The following is a 27,014-nucleotide window of genomic DNA, read 5'->3' on the forward strand; positions in this document are numbered from 1 at the left end:
CAGCGCCTTATTGAAATTATCCCTAAGGGCGGTTCTGCCATTAATTTTGCAGCCCTTGTTCCATCAACTCACTCTGAATATTGCGACTGAATTCTTATTTGGGCGAAGCACAGATGCTCGGGACAGGAGCAGGACGGATCATAATTGTGAGGCGTTTATCGAGGCTTTCGAGTACTGCTAAAACCCTTTCGAAAGCGAGGTGATCAAAGAATAGGGAATTCTGGACTAGTTTTTGCCAGACCCCTTGTTCAAAAAGAGAGCCAGATATCTCCAAGGCACGCATTCCTCTTAAAGCTGTTTCTTTATGTCTTTTCATTTATGTCCCTAACAGTGTTCGATTGGCTGTTCGGGTTGCATGCGTACCTGCTAAGGTGCTGTGATTTTGAACAAAGGATGAAGTTTCAATTGCAAGTTTATCTAACTACCACTGTTCTATACGCCCTGTTTGAATGCCCATTCTTCTGCTATATCCTTACCTCTCACTCATACCGGGCCTTCCTACCTCTCTATTTTCTTTCTGATTGTCTGAATTCAACCTCACCATCCGTCAGAATTCGTCGACGAACTTGCGTCACACGACTCCACTTCCTCGCATCTCCGGGCATTTTACACCGTTCTCTACGATCCTCCTAGCTTCCTCCACAACCCTCCCCTCAAAACTCCATTTTCTGCCACTCCTCGAGAAGGTTATCCTCCAGAATCTTACCGGTCACCTCCTTCTTCTCCTCCCTCCTCGCCTTCTCAACCCTCCTTCTCGTTACCCCAGCACCCCTCCCTCCTCTACCTCCCCCTATACACCTACTTCGTCCACTACGGTGGCCTCCTCGACAGCCGCACGAATTGCTGTGTCCTGCGCGAGGGTTCTGGGTCTGGGCGCGATTCTGGAGGCGCTGGGAGATTGGAAGCACGCCACGCTCCAACTCTGTCACCAATGCTGCATCCTGCTGCTCACGGACAACAATTATACAGTGCATCGGAAGGAATATGTGTGCCGGGGAGGTTTGGCGTTGTCCGACGAGGTGGCACGTAGCACAGGTGAAGTCGCCGCTAGCCTCGTCCACCAAATTCGTCATGTGCGGCATTCCGGGGTATGTGTGCTTCAATCCAGGGATGGAGTCGGAGACTGCGACGCACAGGTTGAAAATGGACCGGATGCGGTGTTTCTCGCCAGAGGGAAGCTGAGATAGCATGCCTTTGCAATTAGCAGCGCATCTTTCCGCATCTCGCGGTACTGCGACAAAATGTCCGCATTCCAGCTGGTGAATGCGGGACGCCGGCGTGAAACACGGACGCGTCTCCATCTCACGATGAGAGGGAAGGGGGGACCACGTAGTGTACGGCTCAGGAAGAATGGTGAGGGAATAATACCGTCCCAGGTGGCGGTTGTGAACAATACGGGCGTGCATTTGGAAAGGAGTCAGAATTCCGGTGAATTGGTGAATTGGTGCGGCGGGGTTTGCAGAAACGGGCGTTAGCGTCGCCACAAAGGCCGGGAGAGGAGGAATTGGGGCCTGCGCAGGAGGAGAGGCGGCAGCAGTTGCAACTGGGGCGGCATCACCCATCTCAGCGCCGCCGTCCCCAGATTCAGCGTGGTATGTGAGAGGGTTGCAGAAAGTGTCCATTGTAGGGATGATGGACGAAATAGACTGTAAAGAGAAGTATTTTTGACTGGGTGGAGAGGAAGACAAGATGTAGGGTATAGCGTGAGGGCGTTGTAGTGGAGAGGAAGCAACAGGGAGTCCGCAAGAGGCGGATATTTTTTGCCACGACCCACTCAACGAGTCTAATGCTTCCTCCCCGACGATACCCCTCTGCCATTCTGGAAGCACATGTTACGCCATTTCCCCTACCTCGCGTTTGCATGAGCGTGACCGACAACATCACTGCAGCACTACTTCGCAGGGCTCTACAGTGACCAACAGCCGAGCTCCGCCATTTCACAGCCGGCAGCGCAGAGATGAGGACGGGATATCTAGTGCAATTACCGTTGGCACGCTGGGGTTTGAGAATAGCTGGTATGGCATAGGACACTTGCTATGATGCGTCTGAGTATTTAGGGATGGGGGCATCCGTCATAAAAGGATGGGATAGATCGGAGAAACGCAGGGCATATGCTGACAAGGTTGAGTAGACACCATGGTTGCAGTGATCTGGAAAACATACAAGGCCTCCTTAAATACAGGGAACGAATGTTTGGCATCCCAATACGCGTACAGAGCGCTGAGCACGAGCTCAAGTCATCCCCGCACTGTTCTAACCCATTATCTGAACGAAAATGGCAGTAGCTGGTCGGTATGCAATCATGCCCTTAGATCACTTGGATATTAGGTTGGGGATGGGGATAGAGCGTAATAGCCCTTGCTGTAGCTTGATAGTAAAACAAAATATTCACTTCTTATGTATATAAATGAATCATTCAGGCTGCTTCTTAAACAAATCGCCCCTATTCCACGCAACAAGGTAGTGGTGCGGTGAATATAAGCCACATGCCAAGCCGCTAACAAACCCATGTTAACCCTTCCATCTCGACCACAAAACATCACACTCCGCTACCATCTCTCCCATTGCTGCACACATTCCATTCGCCATTTCTTCTTTTGGAAACGGCCAAGATGATACCACCAGTAGATCCGGCCACTCTCTCACGAAATCCGAATTTTGAAAACTTGTATAAAGATCTACGGACCCGAAAATTGAACCCAGATGGTTCCACTCGGGATACGAAGAAACAGAGATTGCATGATGATATACGGAGGGTAGGACTCTGAGGGTTTCTTTACCTTTCCCTATCAATCGAGATTGCTTGAATGAGAGTTTGGTTCTGAAATATGGGGTTTTGCAATATTTTATGCTTTTCTACGCTTGAAATATCTTCATTTTCTTGACGTTGATTGGCTTTCTTCTTTTCGTATTTGCCCTCCTGTAAATCCCCCTCGACATGCTTTCAATATTCCTTTTTCATTGCGGGTCTCTTTCGTCTCTTAAACTCACAACCTCATCTGACACCCCAGTAGAACCTCACAACCGCCCGCACCACCCTCTTCCAATCCCAGCTCCTCATCTCGACCCTGTCGGACCTCCCATCCAAATCCTCCTCCATCTCACCCGAACTTCACGAAGTTATCGAACTCGTCACCGCCCAATTAAGTAATCAAATCCCCGCCTCTGACCGTGAGGTCCTCTCAGGTGACATTTCCTTCTTCCTCACCAACATCTCCGTAATCGCCACCGCCGTGTCACAGCAACTAGCTACCGTGGTATCACATCTGTGTAAGATCGCCGATCCACTGAGACCGCCCTCACCGTCGGGTCTACCGGCCAAAGCGCAAGGTATTGTACAGTCCGCTACTCAAGAGCTGCCTGCCGAACTGGGGTCTTCGCGTGTGGAACTCGCGAATATCGCTTTTCAAGTTCTGGACATGCATCGACAGATTCTAGAAACGAGTATTCAGATCTTAGAACAGACCATGCATGGGTCGCTGGCGAGGAGTGCGAAGGCGAGGGCGGAGTTGTTGCATTCACGGGCGAGTATGCTTGGTTTACAGGCTAGGCATGTTACCCTCTCTCTCATTAAAGTGTTTATTTTGCAAATTTCGCGGCATTTCTTCCCACTGCACCCACGACCTCCTTACACCGAACACTGCACGCGCAGCCGTAGACGTGAATTACCTCCCCCCGCCCCTCAATATCGCCACCTATGTTTATCTGCCTCAATCCGGTCTATCACGGTCACAAACTAACATCCCGCCCAGCATTCACACTCTAACCCACCCGGCTCCCCCTGAATTCCTCACCGCTCTACGTAATTTCAAGAACCACCAGAAGGTTTCGGAGAAAGAACTCCAGGACCGTGAGGGCTTGGCGAAGAAAGCGTTGGAGCTGTACGAGAAGGCTGGCGAGAAGGGGATGAGGGATGCGGCAAGGCGAGCGGAGTACCTGAGGGCTGAGATTGAGAGGACCAAAGCGGAGATAGAGAAATTGGAGCGTGGGGGATGAGAGGAGGTGAGTAAACATAGCAGGGGAACAGAAGCGAAGATGGTAAACGCTGATATGAAGCTACCATTTTTCTCTCTACAGATGTTCGTGCACTCAAGCCCAACTACTCCCTTTTCCCCTTCTCACTAGCTCCTGGCAACCTTAGCCGCCCTTTGCAGCCCCACCCCTGGCTTAACTTCCCAATCAATCGACTCCCTCGCCTTCCCAAACGCGTCTTCAAAATTCTTCCCACCAGGCTTCAACCTCGTCGCTCGCTCCAAATCCCCCGCCGCAAACAGCGGCTCATTAAGCAACAAATGGACAATCCCACACGCATACCACGTTATGCCTTTATCGTCATCAGTAAACCACTCTGCTTTGTTCTGTGGGATGGTTTCGACGGGTAGGCTTTGGACCCAGGGGTTTGAGTTCGGATTTGGAGAGTCGGTGACGAGTGACAAGGCGTGAGAGGTTGCAGTTTCTGCGGCGAGCATGGCTTGGGCTGCTTCTTTTCTCTGAGTTTGATCGAGGGTAGTTGTGGTGAGCCAGTTCTTATCGCTCGTCAGACTCTGCCATTTCTTAAACAGCGCTTTTCCGATGCTCAGTTCATTCCTCCAGCGCAGTCGCTGGATACTTTTTGCAAAATCCTCCGCATTAGGCTGCGAATGCAGCGCTTCCGCACGTGTCAGGTACCCATATGTCATAGCAATAATAACAGACTGCGAATGCTGGATGCCCAGATCCCAATCCCTATTCTCACGCGCCTGGTCCGCGGCAGCCGTCATGGCTGTCAGTGTCGCGAGCCAGTTCTCGGTGCTGAACACCGGCGTCAACATCGACGCTTGAAGCCCTTCCGCATATCCCGGCAGCAGCGCCTCACCCTCGATCTCGACTTTCCCCAAATTCGTGAGGATACGGAAGAGTTCGAGTAAATCGCCCTGCAATTTCGCAATGCCAAAGGAATACGTGTTCAGCAGGGTAATGAAGACGGCGTGCGATGGCGCCCACGATGCTGTTGAGCGGGATGCTTGATCTAGGAAGTTAATAAGCCGTGGGAGGTACTGTGCTGGAAAGAATACAGCTGCGCGTTTCTGCATGCTGTTTTTCTCCACAAGAGAGATGTCCATGGCATGTTGTGTTGATTTCTCAATAGCTTCAGGAGCTGCGACTGAGAACAGCACACCCGAGTCTTCTAGCATCGTCTTCGCGTGCCGTGCATCTGAGCTGTATAACGTGAATCTGACAAACAGATTCTGGGAGTAGAAGTATTGAATTGCCTCCTTCGATATCTGCTTGTTTACGTAGAATAAAGCAGGGGAAATTGGGAATGGTGGACGCGAGGCACTGAATTGGAGTACGTTATCTTTGATTGAGTGCGTGTATGAGACGTTGGGTTTGCCGACGTTCACGAATTCGGTATCGAGGACGTGCTTGTAGATGTTGTTGCGTATAGAGGGAGGGAGTTCTGTGAATCCCAGTTTCTTTTTAAGGGGCGTGGGAGTTGAGAGTTGGGTGTCTTTCATTTTGGTGGAGATGTCGGAGATTGTGGCGTCCATAGAATCTCTTTTGGATATGTTGGTCGTGATGGACGAGGTTAGCCGGCGTATTAGGCTGGGTGCTTTGTGAAGACCATTAGTATAGTATCAACCTAGGCCAAATGTCACCGGAGGAACTGAGACCATTTGGCTTACGACTGGAGTAGCTCTCTTAGAAGTTAGAACCCTATAACAAGTACGGTGAGTTGGAAGGTAGCTCTGGAATCCTCGAGATGTATGTACAAGGATGAGATTCGAGAAGCTGGGGGTAATTCGAGAGAATACAGCGTAAGCCCAGCTCAATTGGCCAGTCGTGGAAAAGGAGGAAACCAAAGAAAGTCATTTTGTATTGCGGGCTTATATACCTGTACCTCGAGCACTGAAGTGCGGGGAGAGCTTGGATGTGGGGTGACGCGGATCCGGCTCTAGTTCGTATTCCCGATTCCCCATTAGGGAGGGCACATCTAGGCACATCTTACTTCTCAGAAAGAGGAGAAACGTTGAATCGTTTGTCGTTTGTCCTTCAACCACATGTCGCCGGTCCCAGGATTTGATAGAGTCCTACTCCACAAAGACTGTGAACGCTTGTAAGCTTCTCGAAGCCTTAAAATCGACGTCAATACCCTGGCCAACGAAAAATATGTACCCTTCTCTCAACCTGTAGTTCTTCCTGTCGGATTTGAGCGTCCCTTTGCCTTTCGTTACGATCATTACTACTTGGCCCGCTTAGAGCCGAAACAGTTTCGCTTTCGGCGTTCCTCAACACCCTCGCAAGCAAACTGAACTTACTCAACAGAGGCGATTAAAGCTAGGTCTTTCCATTTGCACTCTTTCCGGATGACTGAGAATGCAGGGTAGTCTCCTCCGCATCGTGAGGGGTGAATGTCATGGAAGAGCAGAACAGCTTGACAGAGTCACGATCGGCTTGGGGACAGAATCCGGTGTTGAGCGCGTTGTTCGACCAAGCCACACTTCCGATAATGTCACCTAAAAGATAGGCCCAGATTTCGTCCGCCGGAATAAGAATGCCTTTGCCGGCTTTGAGCTGAAGGGAATTCATCATGACCAATGCCACGACGGTTCCGTTATCGCATTTGCCGTATTGCTTCATGTCCAGTATGTATATTTCTTTCCCGAATGATTCCTTGGGAAGCTGCATGAGTGTATCATTTGTTTTCGCATTCGCCTCCTCCGAAGCCTGGTGCATAGTCTTTACGACATATTTGAGAGTCTGGCCATCGAAGAATGGCTTTTTAATTGTTGGCATGAAAGGTTGCAGCGGTGGCAGCTGCACGAGACCGTCAATATCCGCAAGGGCCTTGAAGTCACAAACCCCTTCAAAGTCTATCAGCGCCAGGACAATTTTGGGCTTGTGATTTGGATTGGTGAAGTTTGATGGGTGCTGGTTGTGCAATTTGGCTGCAAGGGTCTTATCCTGCATTTTAGTTAGCTTGCAGGATTGCGGTAGGAAACACAGCGCGTACCGGATGTAGTTGTAGGGGAAGCGCTTTGGATATTAATAAGAGCTTCAATAGATATGGTAACTGAGGTGGTTAAACTTCTGGATCCTTGCCAAGGAAAATTTGAAGGTCTTCATCTGTGCTTAAAACATATGATGGGAGTTCAGGATAGGCCCCCATCCACCTGTAAGAGCTGTCAGAGACTGTCAATCTCGATGTGGCGATTGATTTACATTTCAGCGTTCGCCTTGTTCTTGTCAATTTTGAAGTCTGTTCATTGTGTCTTTGAGCATAATGTTGCTGCAAGAGATTTTGATCTCTGCTTTCCTCACGAAGAATGGATGCAATCGCATTTTAATCGGAGTACTTCCTCGACCATCTGGACGAATTTTGAAGACCTGAAGGAATGAGGCTTACAGCTTGAGGTGGATATTGATATGCTATGACGAGTGGACAGAAAATATACAGCAGTTGAGTATAAATATGGGCATCTTAAGATTCTGCATGTTGTGACATGTCATCAACATCATGGGCCGTTTTTCGCCGTACTTAGGCAGTCTCCATCTTATCAATCTGAGCCTTATGAATCTGAACCACGACGTCGCCTCCTCTTTATCGAACGTAAAATTGCGGTGTTTCGTCCTTGTCGAAAGAAGCACAATCTCGCGGCTAGTTCGACTTGCTTGTCATCTGCGATCTTGGTGATATATTCAACTCATTCGCCGCGCTGACAGAGTCTCAGTCAATCTGCCGAAGTATTGCCTTTGCTATGTATTGGCACGGATCCACCCTTGCGGCTGAAGGCATTCTGATGTTATAGTCTTGCGCCTTGACAGAGCTGGGCCTTGTCATGAGAATTCATATGTTGCGGTTCTCTCAGGAGCGGCGGTCCGCCGCAAGGACAAAATCCCGACGAAAGGTAGAATGGTGAGTGAAAAGGAGTTGCCCTGCGGGAACCGTGAAAGCAAGGGTCGACCGCTTTGGAAGGGGACCCCAGTCACGCCAAGCCTTATCATATAGCCTATCGCGTCTAATTTCGTCCCTTTCCCAAATAATCTACCACATGTTCACAATCACCCTCTCCCACCGCATCTTCGACCTCTCCTTCTCACCGGAATCGCCCCGCATACCCCCAGCATGAATTCGTAGCAATCTTGACGCTTGCGCAATACTCTTCTCCAACTGTGATCCCTCGTTTGACCCCAGCACCACCCCCCTCCCATCTGGCTTGGGCCTCCCTGGCCGTCTAATCCAATCCACACACCATGCACTTCGCCATGCCTCCCCGAAAGACGTCGCGACCTCCGCCCTATGCGGCCCGGAACTCCAAATCGATACCAGTCCCGCCCGCGCTGCGGAACTTGCTCGTGAGGGACAAGCTGCGCTTGATGGTTGTATGCGTCTTGGGCTTTCTTACCATACTATGGTTATGGGGTCGAATGGGCGGCGGCGGGGGAGTAGAATCAGCGGGGATAATAGGATCAGGGGCGCCGGTGGTGATAGTCACGGTGATAGATCCTAAGACCAATCCGGCGTGGATCGAGAAGATCAAAAAGAATCGGGAGGATTATGCAAAGAGGCATGGTATGCTCTCCTCCATCTTTTCTTCATACGCTCCCTCTATCTCTCTATGGTGCTGCAGAACCTGAGAATTGCATTGTCTAGGCTACGCGACCTTCTTCCCCGATAACACAGACTACCCTCTCCGCAACTCGCCAGTTTCATGGGCCAAGGTCCCCGCTATGCGCCACGCCATGACACTCCACCCGACTTCCTCCTTCTTCTGGTACCTCGATTCTACCGCTCTGATAATGAACCCTTCGATCCCTCTGCAGTCGCACGTCCTGACTCCCACTCGCCTCGAGAAGCTCATGATGGTCAATGAGCCTATCGTCCCCCCTGACAGCGTCATCAAGACCTTCGGGAACCTTAAGGGCGATAGAATAGATGTGGTTATCACCCAAGACAAAGACGGACTTAGCCAGAGTAGTTTTATAGTCCGTCGTGGAGAGTGGGCTAAGTACTTTTTGGACGCTTGGTTCGACCCTATTTACCGCAGCTACAATTTCCAGAAAGCGGAAGCGCATGCCTTAGAGCACATTGTACAGTACGTACTTGTTCCATCTACCCCACCGTTTGAGTGCAAGTTATGGCAGGCAGGCAGATGTTGACATTCAACAGGTGGCACGGCACTATCCTCGCTAAACTCGCCCTCATCCCGCAGAACACCATCAATGCTTACGTCCAGGGTCCCGCGAACCACAAAAATGGCCAGTATAAAGAAGGAGACCTGGTTGCCACCTTCCCGGGCTGCGATAAGGATAAACGGAGTTGCGCCGACGAGATGCAGCCTTTCTTCGATATTCTGGGAGGGAAGGATAACGGTAGGCAGAATTAAGCTGGCGCATAGAAAATCGAGAACGCATCGCTTTGGTTTTTATAGTAGGAGGAGCACGCACAGCTATGCTGTAGGCTTGCATGTGTTGGACGGAAGTAAAGAGTTGGAATGCAAACGAAAGCAGCGCATGTGCCGGCCTCGTGAAGGAGCAGCGATGCTGGAGGGTCGAACGGACGCAGGAAGTCTGGATTCGATGATGCCTGATAGCATTCTAGCGTTTCCATCGCTGGAATATCGGCCATCGCATAATTCTAGAGGAGCCTTTGAACTGGGTTGAAATTCAGTTCGGACTGGGATGTCGCATGTGTCTTTGGTGTTTGGGGAGTTTGTGGGCGAGAACAGGAGTCTAGGATGGGCATTATAGTGTACAATTTAATTCAACCATTCTACGTAACATACCAATACCATGATGAACTGGCTCGCCACAGCACCTCAATCGAGTTCGACTCCCTTCTTCTCTTAGAATACAGCACTGAACATTCATTTTACACAACTACTAAGAATATACATGTCTACCTACACGTTTGGTTTTCGCTGAGCCTTCACACTAACCATACTCCGTCTGGGTCTCGTCTTCCTCCCCACCTTCCCCGTAGTCTTCGGTCCCCCAAGCACACTCGCACTCATCGGCATTCTTGCACCGATGAACTTGCCCAATGGACTGAAAACTTCGACTTCAGGATACTCGTCTTCATCCTCATCCTCGTCCCTGCTCTCCTCCCGATCCTCCAACTCCCCCAACCCAGCTCGATCAAAAGCATCTCCCTCGCTCCCAGCTTCCCTTTTTTCAATCCTCGCCCGCACCTTCTCCGCCTTCGCCCGCAATCTATCCTCGCGCTCATACCTCGCATGATGCGGGTCCTTCTTAACATGGCCAACGGGTTTCCAACCACGATGTCTCCTTACCTGCGCAACGACTTCCACCCATCCCACCCCTTCGACCAAAATATCCGTACTCCAGATGCGAAAAGGCAGGTTCTCAGGCTTCATTTTGCCAGCCGTAGGGTCCGTCAGTGGTCCCGCGAGTTTCTTGGTGACGTCCCATTTGAGCTTGAAACGGCCTGCGGATTTGAAGGTTCCGGGGGCGAGGGAGAGGGAAAGGATGGAAGGGACGCCGGAGGAATGCGGGTGGTTTTGCATGGCGGTGGCTTTGTCTGTGGACGTTACGTGTGGGTCTATTGGGACGAAGGGGTGGAGAAGGAAGATGAGGTTGGAGGTGGTGGGTGTGATGCGGATCAGGCCGCCGCCGAGGATGAGAGATTGGCCGGGTTTGAGGACGTGGCGGTATGCGGTGATGCGGTGGTTCATGATGAGGGAGGGGCGATGCAAGGGATGTACAAAGGTGGAGAGGTCTGGGGTTGTGCGTGCGAGCCCTGGGAGGTCGACGAGCTCGCCTCTGTTGCGGCCGAAGGGAATACGGATAGGAGAAGCAGTAGTGCCGGGGAGGGACGATATGAGAGGGAGCACGGGATAAGGGCTGTAGGGTTGGGCTGGTGGTAGGAGGGAGTCTGGGTCATATTCTTGCGGATGCTGTTCGATTTCCGCCTCTTCAGACAGATGGGAAGGTTGGTTCTTCGCGCGCTCGATCTCTGCGTCTTCTTCTGCAAGTTGTTGTTGGATTTTGACCAGCTCGTCCAGGGATTTAGCAGCACCAAGCATTTGCTCTCGTTCTGCAGCACTACGGATCTTCCTTACGTCGTGGAAGTTGGACCCTCGTCCTTTGGGAAACACAGCTTCGAAGAGATTAGATTTCCCAACGTTCGCCTTTCCGACCATCCACCCCGCACCTCCTCGATCCCAGATGTCTTCTTTGACCTGCTTCGTCCACCACCCTCTTTTTGCGCTGACAAGCCTAACATTGCCCAGTCGCGCGTTCTTGTTCACTCTACCAAGTGCTCTGCGCAGGACTTGCTGCATATATGGCATCAAGCGATCTACTTGCTCCTTCAATGGTGCCAGGAGATCCGCCCTAGTGATGATGAAACTGACTTCTGCAATTCTGTCCCCAGAAACCCATCCTTTGTGCCTCGCCCTACGATTCTGTGTCCTCAGTGTCGGCAGACGAAGCGAAGTCTGTAGGTTTGGAATGAGAGAAAGTGGGAAATCGGCGGCATCGAGGACATGGTAGATGTGATTGCGTTTGTGCGGCGATTCAGCGATGGTCTCGTGGATCGAGGCGATGGAGGGGTGGTGGATAGGAGTGCCAGTATGGTGGTGGATCAGGTTATGACAGCGATCGCATACCGGGGTGTCAGGCACGCTTTCTGCGGCTTCGGGGAAAGGGCTCAAGAGGTCCTTGTCAAGGCCTATTTCTTCAAGCAGGGCAGGGTTTGCTTGCAAGGCTCTCGTGTACACATCGTCTTCTTTCTCTTGCCCTTGCTTCTTGGTGGGGTCGTGGTTGAGATAGGCCTTGACGGCATTTCTGTCTATGTTGTAGTATCCAGCTTCGCTCTTGTCAATGGCCTGGGTGGGCGCTCCGCATCCTGGACATGAAATTGGAAGGGCTCGGCGGGAAGGACCTGGGGATGAATGGTTGTTGTTTGATTGGCTATGATATATGTCCGACGCCTGCTGACTGGCGTGTCTGAAAGTTGGAAAACTCGGTGGGGATTTCTGTGCATTGGGATCACCAGGAGTTACGGCGGCTCGCAGGAGTGCCGGGCAAAGAAAAGCCGGAATAGAAGCTTGAGACGCATATACATCATATTGTAAAAGCCTTCTCGCCTGTCGCAAGGCAGGGCGCATAGTGGTGATGATGAAAGTGTTGACTTCCACAGCGATGCGCAACTAATGTCTGCGGCTAACTTTCCCATGAAAATTCCAGACGCTTGTTCGATCGGGTTCCGCTTCCCCGAGCCCCGAAGGAGTTTAGCGATGCCGCGTCGGAGACCAGCGGCGTGGGAGCTTGGACTGTGGACACTCCAAAAAAAAAAACAACGGCGTGGAGTTGCTCTGGGGTAAAATCTCTCGAACCACCACCCCAAATCTCTCACAACTTACCTCTCTGTCTTCGGAATCTTCACTCACCGTATCCTTTTCACACCCCTCTCACCCCAATTCACAATCATGCTCGCCTCCTCCAGAAACGCATTACGTCAAGCTGCATCCAAGCAGTTCTCCATCAAGACCACAGTCAGAGCGGCTTCCGCCTGGTCAAATGTCCCCCAAGGACCTCCCGTAAGTTGAAAATGCTATTGCACGCTCAATTGATCCCATCTTTGCTAAATGGTCCCCAGGATGTAAGTTCACATCCGTTGAAAGATGCTGATCAGTCACTCACCGCCTTCCCTTCGTCCAGGCCATTCTCGGTGAGTCTGCGGCGTTATTATTGCGCGCTTTCGCGAGGTGGTGTCTCTGACAGCCAGCAGGTATCACGGAAGCCTTCAAGGCAGACACCAATGCTGAGAAAATCAACTTGGGTACGTCGCCTACCTCCGACTCGAGGGTTGCGATTGACGAAGAGCAGGCGTCGGCGCATACCGAGATGACAAGGGCAAGCCGTTCGTACTGCCATCAGTCCGGCAGGCTGAGAAGAAGCTTGTAGACTCTGCGTTGGATAAAGAATACGCTGGCATCACTGGTGTTCCAGCTTTCACAAAGGCTGCTCTCCAGTTAGCATATGGTCCAGACTCTGTACCACTCAAGGAGGATCGCATTGCCATCACACAGACCATCTCTGGGACTGGTGCCCTTCGGATTGGAGGAGCTTTCTTGGAACGCTTCTACCCTGGTGCGAAGTCCGTCTACATCCCCAACCCCTCCTGGGCAAACCACAATGCCGTCTTCAAGGACTCGGGCCTGAAGGTGGAGAAGTATCGGTACTATAACAAGGACACTATCGGCCTGGACTTCGATGGAATGGTCGCCGATATTAAGGCTATGCCGAAGGGCAGTATTATCATGCTCCACGCCTGCGCTCACAACCCGACTGGTGTTGACCCGACCGAGGAGCAGTGGCTGAAGATTGCCCAGGCGGTCAAGGAGGGCGAACACTTCCCATTCTTCGACATGGCCTACCAAGGCTTCGCCAGTGGCGACACCAACAAGGATGCCTTTGCTCTTCGACACTTCATCAAGGAGGGTCTGCGTCCTGCTCTTTGCCAGAGTTTTGCGAAGAACATGGCAAGTTCTAGATCCTTACCCCGCCTATAACACCACCACTAACAAGGAACTTCCAGGGGTTGTATGGCGAGCGTGTTGGTGCCTTCTCGATTGTCTGCGAATCCGCAGAGGAGAAGAAGAGGGTCGACTCTCAGATCAAGATTCTTGTCCGACCTCTCTACTCCAACCCTCCCATTCACGGTGCCCGTATCGCCTCCACGATCCTGAACGACCCGGCTCTTAATAAGCAATGGTTGGGCGAAGTCAAGGATATGGCTGACCGTATCATTACTATGCGTGCTCTTCTTAAGGAGAACCTCGAGAAGCTTGGGAGCAAGCATGACTGGAGCCACATCACCTCCCAGATTGGCATGTTCGCATACACGGGCTTGAAGCCGGAGCAGATGGACGTTCTGGCCAAAGAGGTGAGCTACTACATTCATTCTCTGATCCTGCTTCGGCAGGTGTCCCAACTGGATGTTGCACCCTGCTGACTCTAGCATCCGATTCTCCCTTCTCCCTGACGATATGGGCTGACGAAAAGAAGCACTCTGTGTATGCAACAAAGGATGGCAGAATCTCTGTGGCAGGCATTACCAGCGGTAATGTCAAACGCTTGGCAGAGGCCATCTACAAGGTAACCGGCTAGATACCCAATCCGTTCACCGCAACATAGCTCCGCTCGCAAAAAGATTTGGCACGGCATGGGGTACACTGTACTGTACTATGTTCGAGTATACATAGACGCGACAGGTCCGCGAATAGACAACTAGATTGCATTGTGTAGTCGGCGGCAAAATTCGAGCTTCTTCCCTCATATGAATCCGAGCCCTCATTGATGCGCCTGTTGTCCTAGTGTTTGCTTTGGGAAGTCTTTTACTAGACTGATCTCATGACTGAAGGTTCAGCAGTCCCTTCAAATGCTCCCATTTCGGTGCCGGGGCTCCGTCTCCCCACACATCCATGGATCCCCCGCACTCATTACGGAATACCACCTGGGCAAATACTCTGCATGTACTACAATATTTCCCAGAATGCCTTGGCTGATCTCTGCCCACTTCGGCTAGATAGCGCTTTCCCTGCGTGAATTTTCAGGGTCCCCGCTTGCGACTTCCAAACGAGGGTCCAAAAAGCAAGGCCGTGGGAGCGATCAGCAAAGGGGAGGGGGGGTTTAGTGATCTAGCCCGATGGGGTGGGGAAAGGATCATGAATAGGTGGGGGGTTGTGGTGAGAGGAAGAATAGAGAGGAAAGGGCGAAGAAGTTTATAGCTTTTGTACCTGGGTGGGGAAAAGTCATCATCGGGCGTCGTCTTTCACGATCTTCCAACATAGGCCCACCACTAGTCCCCCACAACAACGATGATTCTTTCCCAAACGTAGCATCACATCTGCCACTTTCAATCCGAGAAAGCCCCGGTGCGCGGAATGAGACTTGGGTAGGTTAATAATATAATTGCACAGGCAGCCAGTCGTCGCCTAAACGAGAACAAGGTCATGTTTCCATGGTTGAAGCTGTTGGACATTCGGGCTCGGGACAGGCCGGACATCTGTGCCGATTCCCCCTGCTTGCACTGACTGACCTTGCCGGTTCTCCCGCTTGGCATGTGTGGTCCGAGTCGTCACCAGGTTCCTTCCCAGTTTATTAAAGCAGGAACGTTGGGGATGACCTGACCTCTGCATCGCCCGCAGACCGACACTTTATGAAGATCACATTATCACATCATCCTACGCGGTTTGTGTGAGCAATAATATTAAGCGGACTTAGGGTCAACGCAGGGCCCCAAGCCGGCGTGCAGGCCTCAGGTCGTACATATGCACGGTGACGATGTTGGCGCCATTGACGTAGCACTGTCAGAACTCTACCAGCCATACCGAACGATGCACCATACAAAAGCTCCCAACATCCCAATACAGTCAACGAATATGCTGTCTCACAAAGCCCAACGGGAAGACGTACATTTGGATGCTTCTGGACCGCTTGGCAGAGACTTGTTTGTTCCAAACATGCCTTTGTCCCCTGTTCTGGGAGAAACGTGGTGGTGCAGACAGCGTCTGGGTGTTCAGCGCTGGTGAGGGTTCTTGGAATCCGTCAGCCGCACATTGGAATCCCAGGATACCGAACCTCCTCTACTGGGTCTGTCGCGCCAGCTCTGAGCCCGCCAGGTGGACAAGCTTCGGTGGTGAAAGAGGACGATCCATGGCGTCTGTGTCGAGGCTGGCTTGCGACTTCGACTGGTCTCAGGGCATATAGTGGGGTCAACCTTCAATGTCAAGTGCCATATCCGTCACTCCCCTCTTGTCGTGATCGATCTGTGGGCAGTTCAATTCGTCCGACCGTGGATATTTAACACAGCCGTGCTCCCGTGACAATCATTGCCAGCATCGCTTGTTCTTATCTTCACCGACACGCTTCACAGCACGCTCTCTCGGCATCCTCTTCCGACCGAATCTACAGCCAGTCGGCGAGGGCACGTAAGTCGCAGGACCCTCGCAGCCGTCCGGAGAAAAGAACTAGCTTGCCGCGAGCTAAATTCTGCTCTTTCCCACCGACTTCATCTTCTCAAGGTTCTCTTTTCGACAAGTTCGTCGCTGCATCCGGTCGGTGACATAGACGGGCCGAACCTTCTTTCGTCATAACCGCCAGTCCCAATCGAGCCAGCGCAGTGAATCCGCCGCCGCCACAGGTCCAGGGAGGCAGCGCGCACAAAGATTTCCAATTTCGACGCCGAATTCTGGTCGCTTTGAGATCATCGCCCAGTGCCTCCAAACGGGATTCTGGAGCAGCGCCCATTTTCGTTGCGGAAAGCGACACCAATTCAGCGGCTTCCTAACATAGCGTGGCTCGGATCAATATGGCTAGAGTTGATTCGGTGAAGGACGACGACAGGGTTTGTACCCCTCCATCCGCCAGTTTTCCCGGCGCTGTCCTATTATCATCGCACCACCTCCGTACACACGACCGCTCTACCACCTATCATATCCTTTCATTTTTGGCTTTCTTTGATTCCGATCCCAGCGCGCTCTTCTCTCTTTATTTCACATACAATCTTCTGATTGAGTAGAACAGCGGAGACGACTCCATCATGGCCATCCCCGGCGCTGCCGATAGCATCGATGCCGCGACCTTCGAGCAGATCCTTGAAATGGATGACGACGAAGAGGAGAGAGAGTTCTCCAAGAGCATAGTTTATGACTTTTTCACGCAGGCAGAAAACACGTTTGCCAAGATGGACACGAACCTGTTCGTCACACATTCCAGCCCCATTGTCACCCTACCTCCTAGCAATGCCTCCTTCTGACAGACTCGCGACAGCGACCAGCGAAACCTCAAGACCCTCTCCGACCTCGGCCACTTCCTCAAGGGCTCCTCGGCGACGCTCGGTCTGACAAAAGTCAAAGATTCGTGCGAGAAGATCCAGCATTACGGCCAGAAGAAGGACGAGACAGGCACAAATGACATTACAGACGAGGACGAATGCTTGTCGAAGCTGCGGACAACCATCGAGCAGGCGAAGCAGGAGTTCCACGACGTGGAGAAGGTGCTGAAGAAGTTCTATCATGACGACTCGTGAGGGCGCATCCTGCATGTTGAGCGACAGGCACAATCGAGATTCATTGACGTAGACCATAATGGATCTTGGTCATGACATAGTGCATTTGATGCAGGTGGAGAAGCGGGGGCTTCGCTGGGTAATGGTCTGCATGTGGGCGTTCTCTCGCCAACCCTGCCTGTACCGTCTCCTGCCAACCGACACTTTCTCACGATCTTGCAATTCCCTTTCAATTCCTCATAGCGTCATATTCGTACTTGGGGGCGCAGCTTGCATACATCGCGAGTCGCAGTCGCGAGTCGCAGTGTGGCGACGGCGGCTTTCTCGCGATGCGTAGCAATGCGACGCGATCAGATATGGGTAAGGGATGGGTAAGGGTATCTTCTCTATAGCATTACCAAACCTGCCTATTTTTGGTCTTCACTTCATAAATACCTCCTGAGCTGCAGCAATGTGATGTGCCCATGTAGCTCTACCCATTGTGTATGATCTTTGTCGATCTCAAAAGGCCGAAACCTCCTTCCAAGCCAGGAGTGGCTTTCCACAGAGAATCGTTACGTCATTGTTGTGCGGACGTGTAAGTGCAGTGCTGATAGGCTAGAAGCGGAACCGAGATTGTGCATACTGGAGTAGCTTAGTAAGGACGCTTGCACAATTCTAGGCAGGTGCGAACCTCAGCACCACCAGTATATATCGTGATGTTCGTTCACTAATTTGTACAGACGATTGCTTCTCCTCAGCCTCGTCGTTTTAGCATCTCATCTCGCGCTCCATTTTCTATATCCTATCCCCTATTTATCGCGCACGAATGCATCACCTTTCTCTCCCTCCGGCCCTTTATATCCAGTCCTCCCAATGCACCTTCCATGCTCAAACCCTCATCCTGCACCCGCAGTTTCCTCAGAAATCTGAGAACTAGTTTTTCCCCTCCATCACCTCTTCCACAGTATCTTCACTGTCCCCACCACATCCCCGCCTTTGCCCCCAAATTCAGATCCCACCAGTACCTAACACATCATCCATCAGCCACTCCAGCTGCAACTAGACCCTCCATTCCCTCTCTCCAAACACTCCCCCCACGCCAAACCCAGTTTTCCACAGCATCCATTGCGATGGGTAAGAAAAAAGCAAAAGGCGAATATAACGACTTCCTCGACGGGGAGAAATTGCGTGATAATACTGAGGTGTGGAGGTCAATGCAAGGATCTGCGACAATGTCTTCGCACTCCCAATTTCAATCTAGAGATGTAGATAGAGACTTTTCTTCGCAGATGCAGACGAAAGGTAGGGGAAAGGGGAAGCACGGCAAAGGAAATGGAAAAGGAGTCGGGTCTACAAAACCTCGATTGACGCATTTCTTGTGCCTACCGCTTGTTAATCAGGGGAGTGAACCGCAATTAGAGAGCGCGTTGGGACGATTCAAAGAGGATTTGGAGGGGTTAGGGAAAGCGGACGGAGTGGAAGGTGTTCCTGCGAAGGCTGTTAGGCCAGTTAGAACACTGCATCTAACCCTTGGGGTTATGAGTTTAGATGAGGCGGGTTTGGAGGATATGGGGCGGTGTTTGGAAGACTTGGATTTGAGGGGTTTGGTCAGACACGCTGGTGCTTTGGCATCAGCAGAACAGCGGCAACAACTCCCATCGTTGGATACAAATACGGCTACATCAACCCTATCTATCAACCTCCAAGGCCTAATTCCCATGCACCAACCCCACAAAACCAGCATTCTCTATGCCGAGCCTACGGAATCTACCACCCGACTCTATCCTTTCGCTTCTGCGCTTAGAGATCATTTCATGAAGAAAGGGTTCCTGGTGGAAGATAACAGAGCGTTGAAATTGCACGCTACAATTGTTAATACGATTTATGCGAAACCGGGCGGTCGACGTCAGGGTCGAGGTAAACTAAAACTAAGTACAGAGGAGAAAGGGGAAATTGGCGAAATGATGTCGAAGGGAGAAGTTGAAGAACAAAACGAAGGAGATCGTCCATCCACCACGTCCTTGACCCAAGAACCCACGACCGCGGAACCTAAAGCTACAACGTCAACCGCAGCTCAGGATGGAAGTTCCGGTCACGGCCCAAATGCAAAGAGTTCGCTCCGATTTGACGCTACGAGGTTGATCGAGCGGTATAAGGAGTTTATGTGGGCGGAAAACGTGAGAGTTGATCGAGTGCAGATATGTAAGATGGTGGCGAAGAAGATATTAGGTGATGATGGGGAGGTGTTGAGTGAGGAGTATGAGTGTGTTTTTGAGAAGGGAATATGAGAGTCAGGGAGTGGGAGGAGTTGTTGCACTGACACTGCATTAAAGTACGTTGCCGATAGGACAAGGACACTGTACTGTTCCCACCGCAGTCATAATACCCAATATTTGATGTGAGTGCTTCAAATTGAGGTGAATGAAAGCCAAGAATCGGGCATATAATCGAAAGGCATTGAACTTGGAGGAGGAGTAGGATAATGTGCTCTGTAGTCCCGTTGATGGCAATTGGTTGCATAGTAATTAGGTATGTAATCGCGCCGAGGCGCGGACGTCGGTTGGAACGATGTTGTGATTGTGGGAATCGCCGGCAAAGGATGAGAGACTCTCGGGTCCTCGTTCACATATGCCTTCTCACCTGCTGTCAACCCTTCTGCGCGGAGCCTCCCAGGTTGGTGTCCTTTCAAGGTTCGAGGCACCTGGCTTCGGCGTCGAACCCTGTGAGCCGCCCTTCCCTAGCAGCAAGCAAGTCTCACCTCCTGAATCCACCGAAGCCCAACTGATTCCTCACCGTTTTTAGAGTTAGCGCGTAACCATTCTTTAAATATACATTTTAGGTCCGAAAAATTAAATCTAGTACCATCTCCTCACATGAAGGCGGAATCTACGTGTGCTGTGGCTTTTGTCGGGCAAACTTCTGAGCCAGTTCTAGTTGGTATACCCCGTACATAGGTGTTGGGGGCTTCGAAGGCTCTTTCGATGATGTCTTTCCTGACCTGGTAGTGATCTGCTGGTTGATTTGAGCGCCGTTGGCTGAAAGGTAGACTGATAGAGGTGAGGTTGGTGGGGCTCTTGGTTCCGATTCGAATAGATTGCCTTCGTGAAATTTGGCCGGGGACCTCCAAGGGTTTCATCATCGCTTTCTTGATTGAATCATCTGAAAATCCGACTAGTTGTCGCCCTCTGAGTCGCCATCAACAGAGTTAGCTTTTTCGTACTCAGTGTCGAAAGCACTCTTACTGTAAGTTTCAAAGGAGGTCGAATGTGAGAGAGTAGGAATGTTTCCGTTGTTTTAAGCTCCTATCCGTAGAAGATTAAGATCAGTCTTATGAACAGTATTATGGAGCCGATTGAATTTTCCACTCTAGGGCTATCCTTTCTTCGGATTTCAGTTGTACAGGAGAACTTTCTCTGGCAGCCTGCTCAAGCCCTTTGTAAGCCTTTGTGACTGGGATTTCGTCGTCGTCATTAGGGTAGTCCTCGGCTGTTGGCTGTAAATATCTAGTCGCATCCGGCTTTGACTCGGCGTTGTCTGGAGGCTCCCGCTCTGGTTTTTTTGGTAGTGGTTGTGGGTTCTTGACGTTGACCTTGCTATGCGTTGCCCATTGAAACTAAGTCTAGTAAAGTAACTACTAAATTCTAATAACAATCTAGCTGCATACTGTAGGATTATCCTAGATGCTAATATTTTTAAGCGCTCTAATCTGCGTGCGCTAGATTTACTAGTAAAATACTTTTAAACTAGCAACCCTAATAGCCCAAACAACTAACATGTCACTTATCGAAAAGTCAAAGCCTGCCATTCGTGCGCCGGATAACTTCACCGATCGGGAACGCGGGAGATGCAGGGGCAGTTGTACGCATCATGCAGGCTCGAAGCTAGGATCCAGGACGCAATTCTGCAGTGCAACTGAAGAGGGGCAGCTTGCAGGAGAGGCTGAAGGTCCAACTCAACGGTTCCAAATAGAAACGGTTCGTTTGAAATCCCACTAGAGCCATAGGGCGATTTCCTATCAGCATGATTACAAGACTTAATTGATAATATCGTGGCCTTTTGGCCCTCCTAAAAAGGAAGATTCAGGCTTGGTGGATCGTGTAATTTTCTGTCATTGAATGCGCTTCACCTCTGCGGGGCATCTAGCCTATCCCCACTCAATGTTGGGCTCTTAGCTCCAGTCTCATCATTAAACCTCCGGCGATGTCTTCCACATTGCTAGGCTGTTAAAGAGACACCTCTAGAGACTTGTTAAGGTGCTCGGCAATGACCAGAGAGCGGGCTAATGTACTTGCTTAGATAGCAAGTTCACCGAATATTTTCACTGCGAAGCTCAGAAGGAGGCAATTGACGGTGTACTGTCTATTCCATGCCAAAGATGACCTGGGATATGGACTATAATGGAGTGTTTTCGAAGCATTCAAGGACTTCAAGTTAATTTTTCCCTAATGTCCATTCCTGTTTTCTCTTCCTACATTGTGATATCCCCTTCCAAGTTCATATCCACTTGAATTTCAAATACCTTTCCGCTTCCACTAAGCCTAATTTTCTCTAGGGCGGAAGGAAACCTACGAGGTAGACACAATACTATTCCTTCACTATGCGAAGACTCCATCAATACGTTTAAGCCCAATGCCGTCTACTTACCCTCAACAAGAACGCAATCCCAAATCGTGCTGACTCGAAAGGGAAAGGAGAGTCTCAGCTTATGTAGTGTCCTACTTATGCCACAACGGTTATGACCCTTGGCCTATAGGGAAGTATATTGTAGAATGATAAGAGAGCCAGCTCCTGTATCCCACTCACACTAGTGTTTTCGACGTCCTCGACATGCGCCGATGTGTATACCAGCATTGTGGACGTGGTATCCCCCTTGAAAATACTGTTTATGATTAATTGCAGCCGAAGTCAAGAATCCGGCGGGTTTCGAGACCAACCTGCATTCCAGGGAGCGTTAATGGGAGCAGCGTGACCAACAGGAAGGACTACGATTCGTAGAATACGATACGTTACGATCACGTGCATCGTAGAGTCGTAGTGGGTCTTTGAGTCGTATCGAATCGTACTTAAGCCTGAAAAGTATATCGTATTACGACTTGTATAGACTTTTTTGGTGGTGAGGTTTAAGGTCATTGTACAGAGCACGCAAGGGCTATAGGCAGTGCAACTAGCAGAGTTTTCTGTATCACCTCTTAGTATAATTGTATAAAAAAAACAGTGAGGAATCACCTATTTTCGCATTGTCTATCTCATAGCCTGTTTAATGTATACAGACCCACTAGGTTGGTGGCTCCAGACAGGGCTTCCAACGAGGCGTAGTACTGTACGATTGGGCGATTTTGAGGCCTGTACGGGTGAGATTTTGTGTACGTTCGTACGACAGGGAGGAGGAGAGGTAGGTGTACGTATCGTAACTGTTACGGCTCACGTGATCTGTACGAGTAGTACGATTCGATTAAAGTACGCCGTACTCTAGTCGAAACAGCTAAGACTATGGGTCTCTAGAGACGCAACATTAAGGTCTAATTAACTATAAAATAACTAGTTCTCCCTAGTAACAAGAGCAGATAGGACTAGATGCGGCCTGTAAGGCGGCAAGAGGCGTGGATAGATAACTCTGGAATAGAAAATGGTCTGTAATAGGCATTTTTGAGACATTCGTACTACGTACCGTACCTAGGGCATCATTAATCGTACGGTACGGCTCACGAACTCGGTACGTTCGTACTGAACACGTGACCGTTACGGTTCACTTTGTACGGACCGTAGGTCCGTAGTACGGCCCGTTGGAAGCCCTGGCTCCAGATTGGTCGTTCACGGTACCCTACCGTTTTCAAGATAGCCCTTGATTTCCTCTCCATACCAGCTACTAGTTGCAACTGCAAGAGAGCTTTCTCTAGAGGCAGAAGGACTGTTACTTAGAATCTCCTTAGTGGAGCAACAATTCAAGCGCTGCAGCTGCAAAAGAATTAGCTTTATCATAAGTAAGCTTAGTAAGTTAGTCAATCACATAAAATCTGCCCCATCCAATCGTACTACGAACTAATTCTTGGCAATCGTATTGTAAGTACGGTGAATTGGTTCGTACCGACTACGACTCGTAGTCCCCTCTGCTCCTCTAGTAATCGTATAATCGTACTAACAAACCGAGTCGTAGGGCGGTTGAAAACTCCCAGTCGAATCGTATTACTTCCGATTGGTTACGCTGAATGGGAGATATGTACCACGGGCGACTCGGGGCCGAACTGCTCCGCTCATAGCAGCCATGACAAGTCCTCAAGCCGTAACCAGATTCCCAGCCAGAGAAAGAAAACAGAGAAATTCTCCGAGAACGAGTCGCTCCGTTTATTCAGCTTGTGCACATCCAACATCCGGACCCCGACCCCGACCCGACTCCTGATACCGCTCAAACCCAGCCATGAAATAGTACTACCGACTTTAGCGAAACGCACACCCTAAATGAGTGCAGCAATCCTCCACCCTAGACGTGGTGCCTCATCAAATCTCCCTCCCGCCCAGACACCCGTGATTACACCACTGAACACGTCTACGAACTGCAAGACATAACCCGATTTTCCACCTGCTATCGTGGACAGACCCCGTTTCTAGGGAATGGGGCTTTAAAGACACAGATCCTAGGTACACACATTTATACCCGGCTACGAAGCAGGAAACTATTGAACGAGCGGAGGCTGGATGCACGAGTCCTTAGTGGGTTCGACTCCGCTGCGGAAGTGCCGAGTGATACTCTCTTAAGCAAGGATACCGGTAAGTCTAGGGAATAGTGTACCTCGAGGCGGCGCAATATAGGTTCAAGAGCACCACGTTCGGCAAGCGCGATCTTGGAGTCTTCAACCATGTTCTAGACATTCTATCTGAGCCAGCGAATGCATCGCTGGCGTTTCAGTACCTAAACGCCTCTCGCATTTCCGCGACATGGGGCAAAGTCTGGAGGAGAATAGTGCACTTTTATAATTAAGTGTTTGGATAAGGCGGCTAGGTACGACGACTCGATGTGAGCGTTTGCGAGGAATGTGGAGTGGTAGCGAAGTATATACAGCAGGGAAACGCGTTTTTACAGTATATTATGAATTTGGGGAAGGGGGTGCGCGATTTGGTGCAACAGGTTCAGGCTACGACTGGACGGATGGAGCATGGGTTGTCGAGTCTTTGAATCAAATTTGGGCGAATGAACTTCCAGATACCGTATTTGGTACTAAGAAGTAGGATAGTACCCACACAATAAGATTAGCGTAGGCAATTCAAGTTCATACTTAGCTTTCTATATTTCTACCTACAGACTACACTACCTCCAACTGACATGCTTTCTCACCTTTACGACCACAATTTCGCAAATATGAAAAATCTTCACAACCACTTCTTCGTCCCTAGATGACTTAAGAAAGCCCCCGAATCCTTCAGTGTCATCCCCTCAATAACCTTCAACTGTAAATCTACGCTTGTTTCGGGGCTTATCGGGCCCTCGAAATGTGGGGCGTATTTCTTGAACTTCATACTCAATTTCTCAAGCCCGGCTACGAATTCCGGCGGCGCTGCGAAAAGTCTAGTCAGCTGGTGTTAGAAAGATGCAATCTTGTACAAACTTACTATCCGCATTCAACGCCGAAGTCTGAACGACGCCAGGCGACAAGGCTAAGAAAACAACCCCTTTATCCTTTAGCTCGACGGCGTATTTAGCGACGAGGATGTTCACGGCCGCTTTGCTGATGGCGTAGGGAACTGATTCGGCGACCTCGGATTCGACAATTAGATCCAGATCGCCCATGCCCGAAGATATCACCGTGACTTTCTTGATGCTAGATTTCTTCACCAGCGGTAAAAAGGTGTTGATAGCGTACAACGCGCCCGCAACATTCGTATTCATACTTGTGGTGAATTCATCTTGGAAGTATTTCTCCTTTCCGATGAAGTCTGTAGGAGCGAGGAATACAGTTGATTCTGAGAGGTAGGCGCCGTTGATAATTAGGTAGTCTACTGCACCGCCAGTAATTTCTGCAGCTTTCGTAGCCGCGGCGGAGAGCGAAGCCGCGTCGGTTAGGTCGCCTTGGAGGATGTGGACGTTGGGAAGGGCATCCGCGGTTACTTTGGCCTGGACGGAGGATGGCGTGCGCGCGGTGCCGATAATGATGTTGGAGGGGTTGCGGGAGAGGGTTTGAAGGTATTGGTACTGCAGAGTGAGTGTTAGGGTAGGACGGGATCGACAGGCAGGAATCAGTTGGAGAGGATACTGACTCCAATACCTCGAGAGGCGCCGATGATGACGTAGGATGGCATTTTTTATGTCGGACGACAGGCTCTCTGGAAATTATTCGATATGGTTCGTCTATTCAGTTTTTCCTGCCTCCTATCAAGCCAGAAATCCTAAATATGAATAGTCCTCATCCCCAGGCTAACAAAGGCTTCCATATATACCCCAACCCACTAATCCCATGACTTTCTGTTTCCTCATCCTTCAAAACTCTGCGCACGAGGATTCTCAAGGATAATTTAGATGAGAAAGCAAAGTCCTTACGAGTGGTCGAAGCAAGAATGCAAGTATCTGCGAGAGAAGATCAAATTGAGTGGTATTAGCCAATCAGATGCAAAAGGGACGGGCTGACCCCTGCTAGCGTTCGCAGAATGTTGCCCATCACTTTGGTGCTTATGAATGGGAACGCCAAGAGATGAAATTGAAACAAGCTGAAGTAATTAGTTGGCCAAAAAGTGTCGGACGAATAATAGGGGACTAAATTGGTAAGCGCTGCAAGCTTGGAAAGTTGACTCGTCCTGGGGATGTACAGTCGCCTACTAAAAGTCATTAGCCACTCAACGATCCGAGCTCTGCAGGGGTATAGTCAGCCTATTACCTAAATTAAAAGATTTTTGTTTCTATAAGAAGCCTATGTTTAGGCCTATCTTTTAGTGTTATAGTTAATTAATAGTAAGTTAACCTGCTTTTATTTTAGATAACTTCCTTTATACGCTTTAACTAACTTAGAATACTTTTTCTATAATTAGCTAGTGTAATCTTTGCCTGTTTCTTTTTAAGTATACTTTTAGGTAGCCTTTGCAGTATAAATAGAGGCTCTATCCTGCATTTATATGCTAACACCGCGTTTCTCTATAAGCTGCTTATAGAATAGAATGCTAACATTATGCAGAATCTAGCAGTATTTACTGTAACGATTCTCATGAATCGTTCCATCTCGGGTTGCTCGGAACCTATCCGAAGGGTCCTCGTATCGGTCCCGACCCTAACTCGACCCTGCCCCCCGCAGTTACCCCTATTCCCCCAAGTATTTAGTCGCACCTCTCCCCTTAGCTAGCTTAGTAGTTTTCTGATATCCTTTTGTACAAGGCCTATAGGTGTTAATGGTATTCCCAGGTTATCAAGTCTCCACGCACTCCCATATGCCTCTGAGTGGATTCCTACCGCATTCGGACCCATTGTCTTGCCTGCGCTGTTACATTTACTAGCATTATTCTGCCTACCTTTTGCAATGACGGAGCTCTGTACCAATGCGTTAATACAACTAAGAAGGTGCGAATAATCAACCAACAGTTAATTGTTGCGTATAGAATAGTATATATACCCGTCGCATGTAAGCGCTGTCTCGGCCTTACACTTTTTTAATTAATAAACAGCTCTAATTTAAAATTAAAACAAGATTACACTAAATATAAAGACTGTAGTCCTTCTAGACCTAAATGTAGGCTTTAGGTACTAACTCTTATACGCTTTTCTATGCTACTAATGTACATATAGAGGTCTTGTCACGGTATCCTCCCCGGATCCCAGACATAACTGTATTGGACGCGTACTAGAGTATTATTAGTGCACGTCTAACATAAATATAACATAACATAGATATAAACTTAAGCATAAACTGCCTTAACACTAACTAAACCTAGAATAGGCTTAATTTATACTTAAAGCGCTTAGACTTTTAAGCTAAGTATTTAATTACTAATTTTCTTCTAAACTTTTTTATTTCTTACATAATATCTTATACTT

The 27,014-nt window shown here is 49.8% G+C and overlaps 12 protein-coding genes across 12 annotated transcripts; 6 read left to right on the forward strand and 6 right to left on the reverse strand.

Moving 5' to 3' along the window:
- Nucleotides 1-432: 432 nt before the first annotated feature.
- BDR25DRAFT_355112 (uncharacterized protein) lies at nucleotides 433-2,589 on the reverse strand (the record flags this gene model as incomplete). The annotated part of the gene is made up of 8 exons (XM_033695409.1): nucleotides 433-482; nucleotides 542-618; nucleotides 661-1,819; nucleotides 1,851-2,030; nucleotides 2,120-2,231; nucleotides 2,272-2,285; nucleotides 2,393-2,517; nucleotides 2,546-2,589. 8 exons carry the CDS (start codon nucleotides 2,587-2,589, stop codon nucleotides 433-435), a joined length of 1,761 nt encoding a protein of 586 aa, XP_033547466.1.
- BDR25DRAFT_286727 (uncharacterized protein) lies at nucleotides 2,576-4,021 on the forward strand. Its single transcript, XM_033688270.1, has 3 exons — nucleotides 2,576-2,756; nucleotides 3,015-3,577; nucleotides 3,753-4,021. The coding sequence occupies exons 1-3, from the start codon at nucleotides 2,613-2,615 to the stop codon at nucleotides 3,994-3,996; spliced, it is 951 nt and encodes a 316-aa protein (XP_033547467.1). The 5' UTR covers nucleotides 2,576-2,612; the 3' UTR covers nucleotides 3,997-4,021.
- A 61-nt stretch (nucleotides 4,022-4,082) lies between these two features.
- BDR25DRAFT_286732 (uncharacterized protein) lies at nucleotides 4,083-5,820 on the reverse strand. Its single transcript, XM_033688271.1, has 2 exons — nucleotides 5,667-5,820; nucleotides 4,083-5,593 (listed from the first exon to the last, which is right to left on the reverse strand). Exon 2 carries the CDS (start codon nucleotides 5,529-5,531, stop codon nucleotides 4,122-4,124), a length of 1,410 nt encoding a protein of 469 aa, XP_033547468.1. The 5' UTR covers nucleotides 5,532-5,593; nucleotides 5,667-5,820; the 3' UTR covers nucleotides 4,083-4,121.
- Nucleotides 5,821-6,028: 208 nt separating this feature from the next.
- On the reverse strand, nucleotides 6,029-7,349 carry BDR25DRAFT_369050 (RmlC-like cupin). The gene is given in 4 exon segments (XM_033697083.1): nucleotides 6,029-6,945; nucleotides 6,995-7,054; nucleotides 7,070-7,154; nucleotides 7,204-7,349. Coding segments are annotated over 4 exon segments (774 nt in total). The 5' UTR covers nucleotides 7,206-7,349; the 3' UTR covers nucleotides 6,029-6,318.
- An 898-nt stretch (nucleotides 7,350-8,247) lies between these two features.
- BDR25DRAFT_225432 (alpha-1,6-mannosyltransferas-like protein subunit) lies at nucleotides 8,248-9,368 on the forward strand (the record flags this gene model as incomplete). Its single annotated transcript, XM_033685178.1, has 3 exons — nucleotides 8,248-8,554; nucleotides 8,636-9,077; nucleotides 9,152-9,368. 3 exons carry the CDS (start codon nucleotides 8,248-8,250, stop codon nucleotides 9,366-9,368), a joined length of 966 nt encoding a protein of 321 aa, XP_033547470.1.
- Nucleotides 9,369-9,839: 471 nt separating this feature from the next.
- Nucleotides 9,840-12,130, reverse strand: BDR25DRAFT_303683 (uncharacterized protein). The gene has a single exon (XM_033690051.1). It carries the CDS (start codon nucleotides 12,111-12,113, stop codon nucleotides 9,885-9,887), a length of 2,229 nt encoding a protein of 742 aa, XP_033547471.1. The 5' UTR covers nucleotides 12,114-12,130; the 3' UTR covers nucleotides 9,840-9,884.
- Nucleotides 12,131-12,307: 177 nt separating this feature from the next.
- BDR25DRAFT_303684 (uncharacterized protein) lies at nucleotides 12,308-14,277 on the forward strand. The gene is made up of 5 exons (XM_033690052.1): nucleotides 12,308-12,545; nucleotides 12,730-12,787; nucleotides 12,835-13,490; nucleotides 13,547-13,894; nucleotides 14,017-14,277. Exons 1-5 carry the CDS (start codon nucleotides 12,435-12,437, stop codon nucleotides 14,116-14,118), a joined length of 1,275 nt encoding a protein of 424 aa, XP_033547472.1. The 5' UTR covers nucleotides 12,308-12,434; the 3' UTR covers nucleotides 14,119-14,277.
- Nucleotides 14,278-16,397: 2,120 nt separating this feature from the next.
- On the forward strand, nucleotides 16,398-17,444 carry BDR25DRAFT_303685 (histidine containing phosphotransmitter protein). The gene is made up of 2 exons (XM_033690053.1): nucleotides 16,398-16,710; nucleotides 16,783-17,444. Exons 1-2 carry the CDS (start codon nucleotides 16,553-16,555, stop codon nucleotides 17,039-17,041), a joined length of 417 nt encoding a protein of 138 aa, XP_033547473.1. The 5' UTR covers nucleotides 16,398-16,552; the 3' UTR covers nucleotides 17,042-17,444.
- A 688-nt stretch (nucleotides 17,445-18,132) lies between these two features.
- Nucleotides 18,133-19,290, forward strand: BDR25DRAFT_314341 (uncharacterized protein; the record flags this gene model as incomplete). The annotated part of the gene is made up of 1 exon (XM_033691443.1): nucleotides 18,133-19,290. The coding sequence occupies one exon, from the start codon at nucleotides 18,133-18,135 to the stop codon at nucleotides 19,288-19,290; it is 1,158 nt and encodes a 385-aa protein (XP_033547474.1).
- A 39-nt stretch (nucleotides 19,291-19,329) lies between these two features.
- Nucleotides 19,330-23,370, reverse strand: BDR25DRAFT_355119 (uncharacterized protein; the record flags this gene model as incomplete). The annotated part of the gene is made up of 24 exons (XM_033695410.1): nucleotides 19,330-19,491; nucleotides 19,558-19,609; nucleotides 19,643-19,783; nucleotides 19,876-20,187; nucleotides 20,223-20,243; nucleotides 20,339-20,415; nucleotides 20,454-20,595; nucleotides 20,776-20,800; nucleotides 20,829-20,876; nucleotides 20,916-21,067; nucleotides 21,129-21,194; nucleotides 21,248-21,281; nucleotides 21,312-21,394; nucleotides 21,475-21,597; nucleotides 21,654-21,679; nucleotides 21,731-21,881; nucleotides 21,933-22,104; nucleotides 22,275-22,413; nucleotides 22,471-22,490; nucleotides 22,574-22,726; nucleotides 22,764-22,868; nucleotides 23,043-23,090; nucleotides 23,147-23,232; nucleotides 23,270-23,370. 24 exons carry the CDS (start codon nucleotides 23,368-23,370, stop codon nucleotides 19,330-19,332), a joined length of 2,439 nt encoding a protein of 812 aa, XP_033547475.1.
- Nucleotides 23,371-23,458: 88 nt separating this feature from the next.
- Nucleotides 23,459-24,226, forward strand: BDR25DRAFT_355120 (uncharacterized protein; the record flags this gene model as incomplete). Its single annotated transcript, XM_033695411.1, has 4 exons — nucleotides 23,459-23,489; nucleotides 23,519-23,771; nucleotides 23,810-23,960; nucleotides 24,020-24,226. The coding sequence occupies 4 exons, from the start codon at nucleotides 23,459-23,461 to the stop codon at nucleotides 24,224-24,226; spliced, it is 642 nt and encodes a 213-aa protein (XP_033547476.1).
- A 141-nt stretch (nucleotides 24,227-24,367) lies between these two features.
- Nucleotides 24,368-25,366, reverse strand: BDR25DRAFT_334271 (NAD(P)-binding protein; the record flags this gene model as incomplete). Its single annotated transcript, XM_033692915.1, has 3 exons — nucleotides 25,253-25,366; nucleotides 24,600-25,187; nucleotides 24,368-24,502 (listed from the first exon to the last, which is right to left on the reverse strand). The coding sequence occupies exons 1-3, from the start codon at nucleotides 25,292-25,294 to the stop codon at nucleotides 24,368-24,370; spliced, it is 765 nt and encodes a 254-aa protein (XP_033547477.1). The 5' UTR covers nucleotides 25,295-25,366.
- Between the last annotated feature and the right edge of the window lie 1,648 nt (nucleotides 25,367-27,014).

Source organism: Lindgomyces ingoldianus (genome assembly GCF_010093535.1).
Source record: "Lindgomyces ingoldianus strain ATCC 200398 unplaced genomic scaffold BDR25scaffold_16, whole genome shotgun sequence".
Taxonomy (NCBI): domain Eukaryota; kingdom Fungi; phylum Ascomycota; class Dothideomycetes; order Pleosporales; family Lindgomycetaceae; genus Lindgomyces; species Lindgomyces ingoldianus.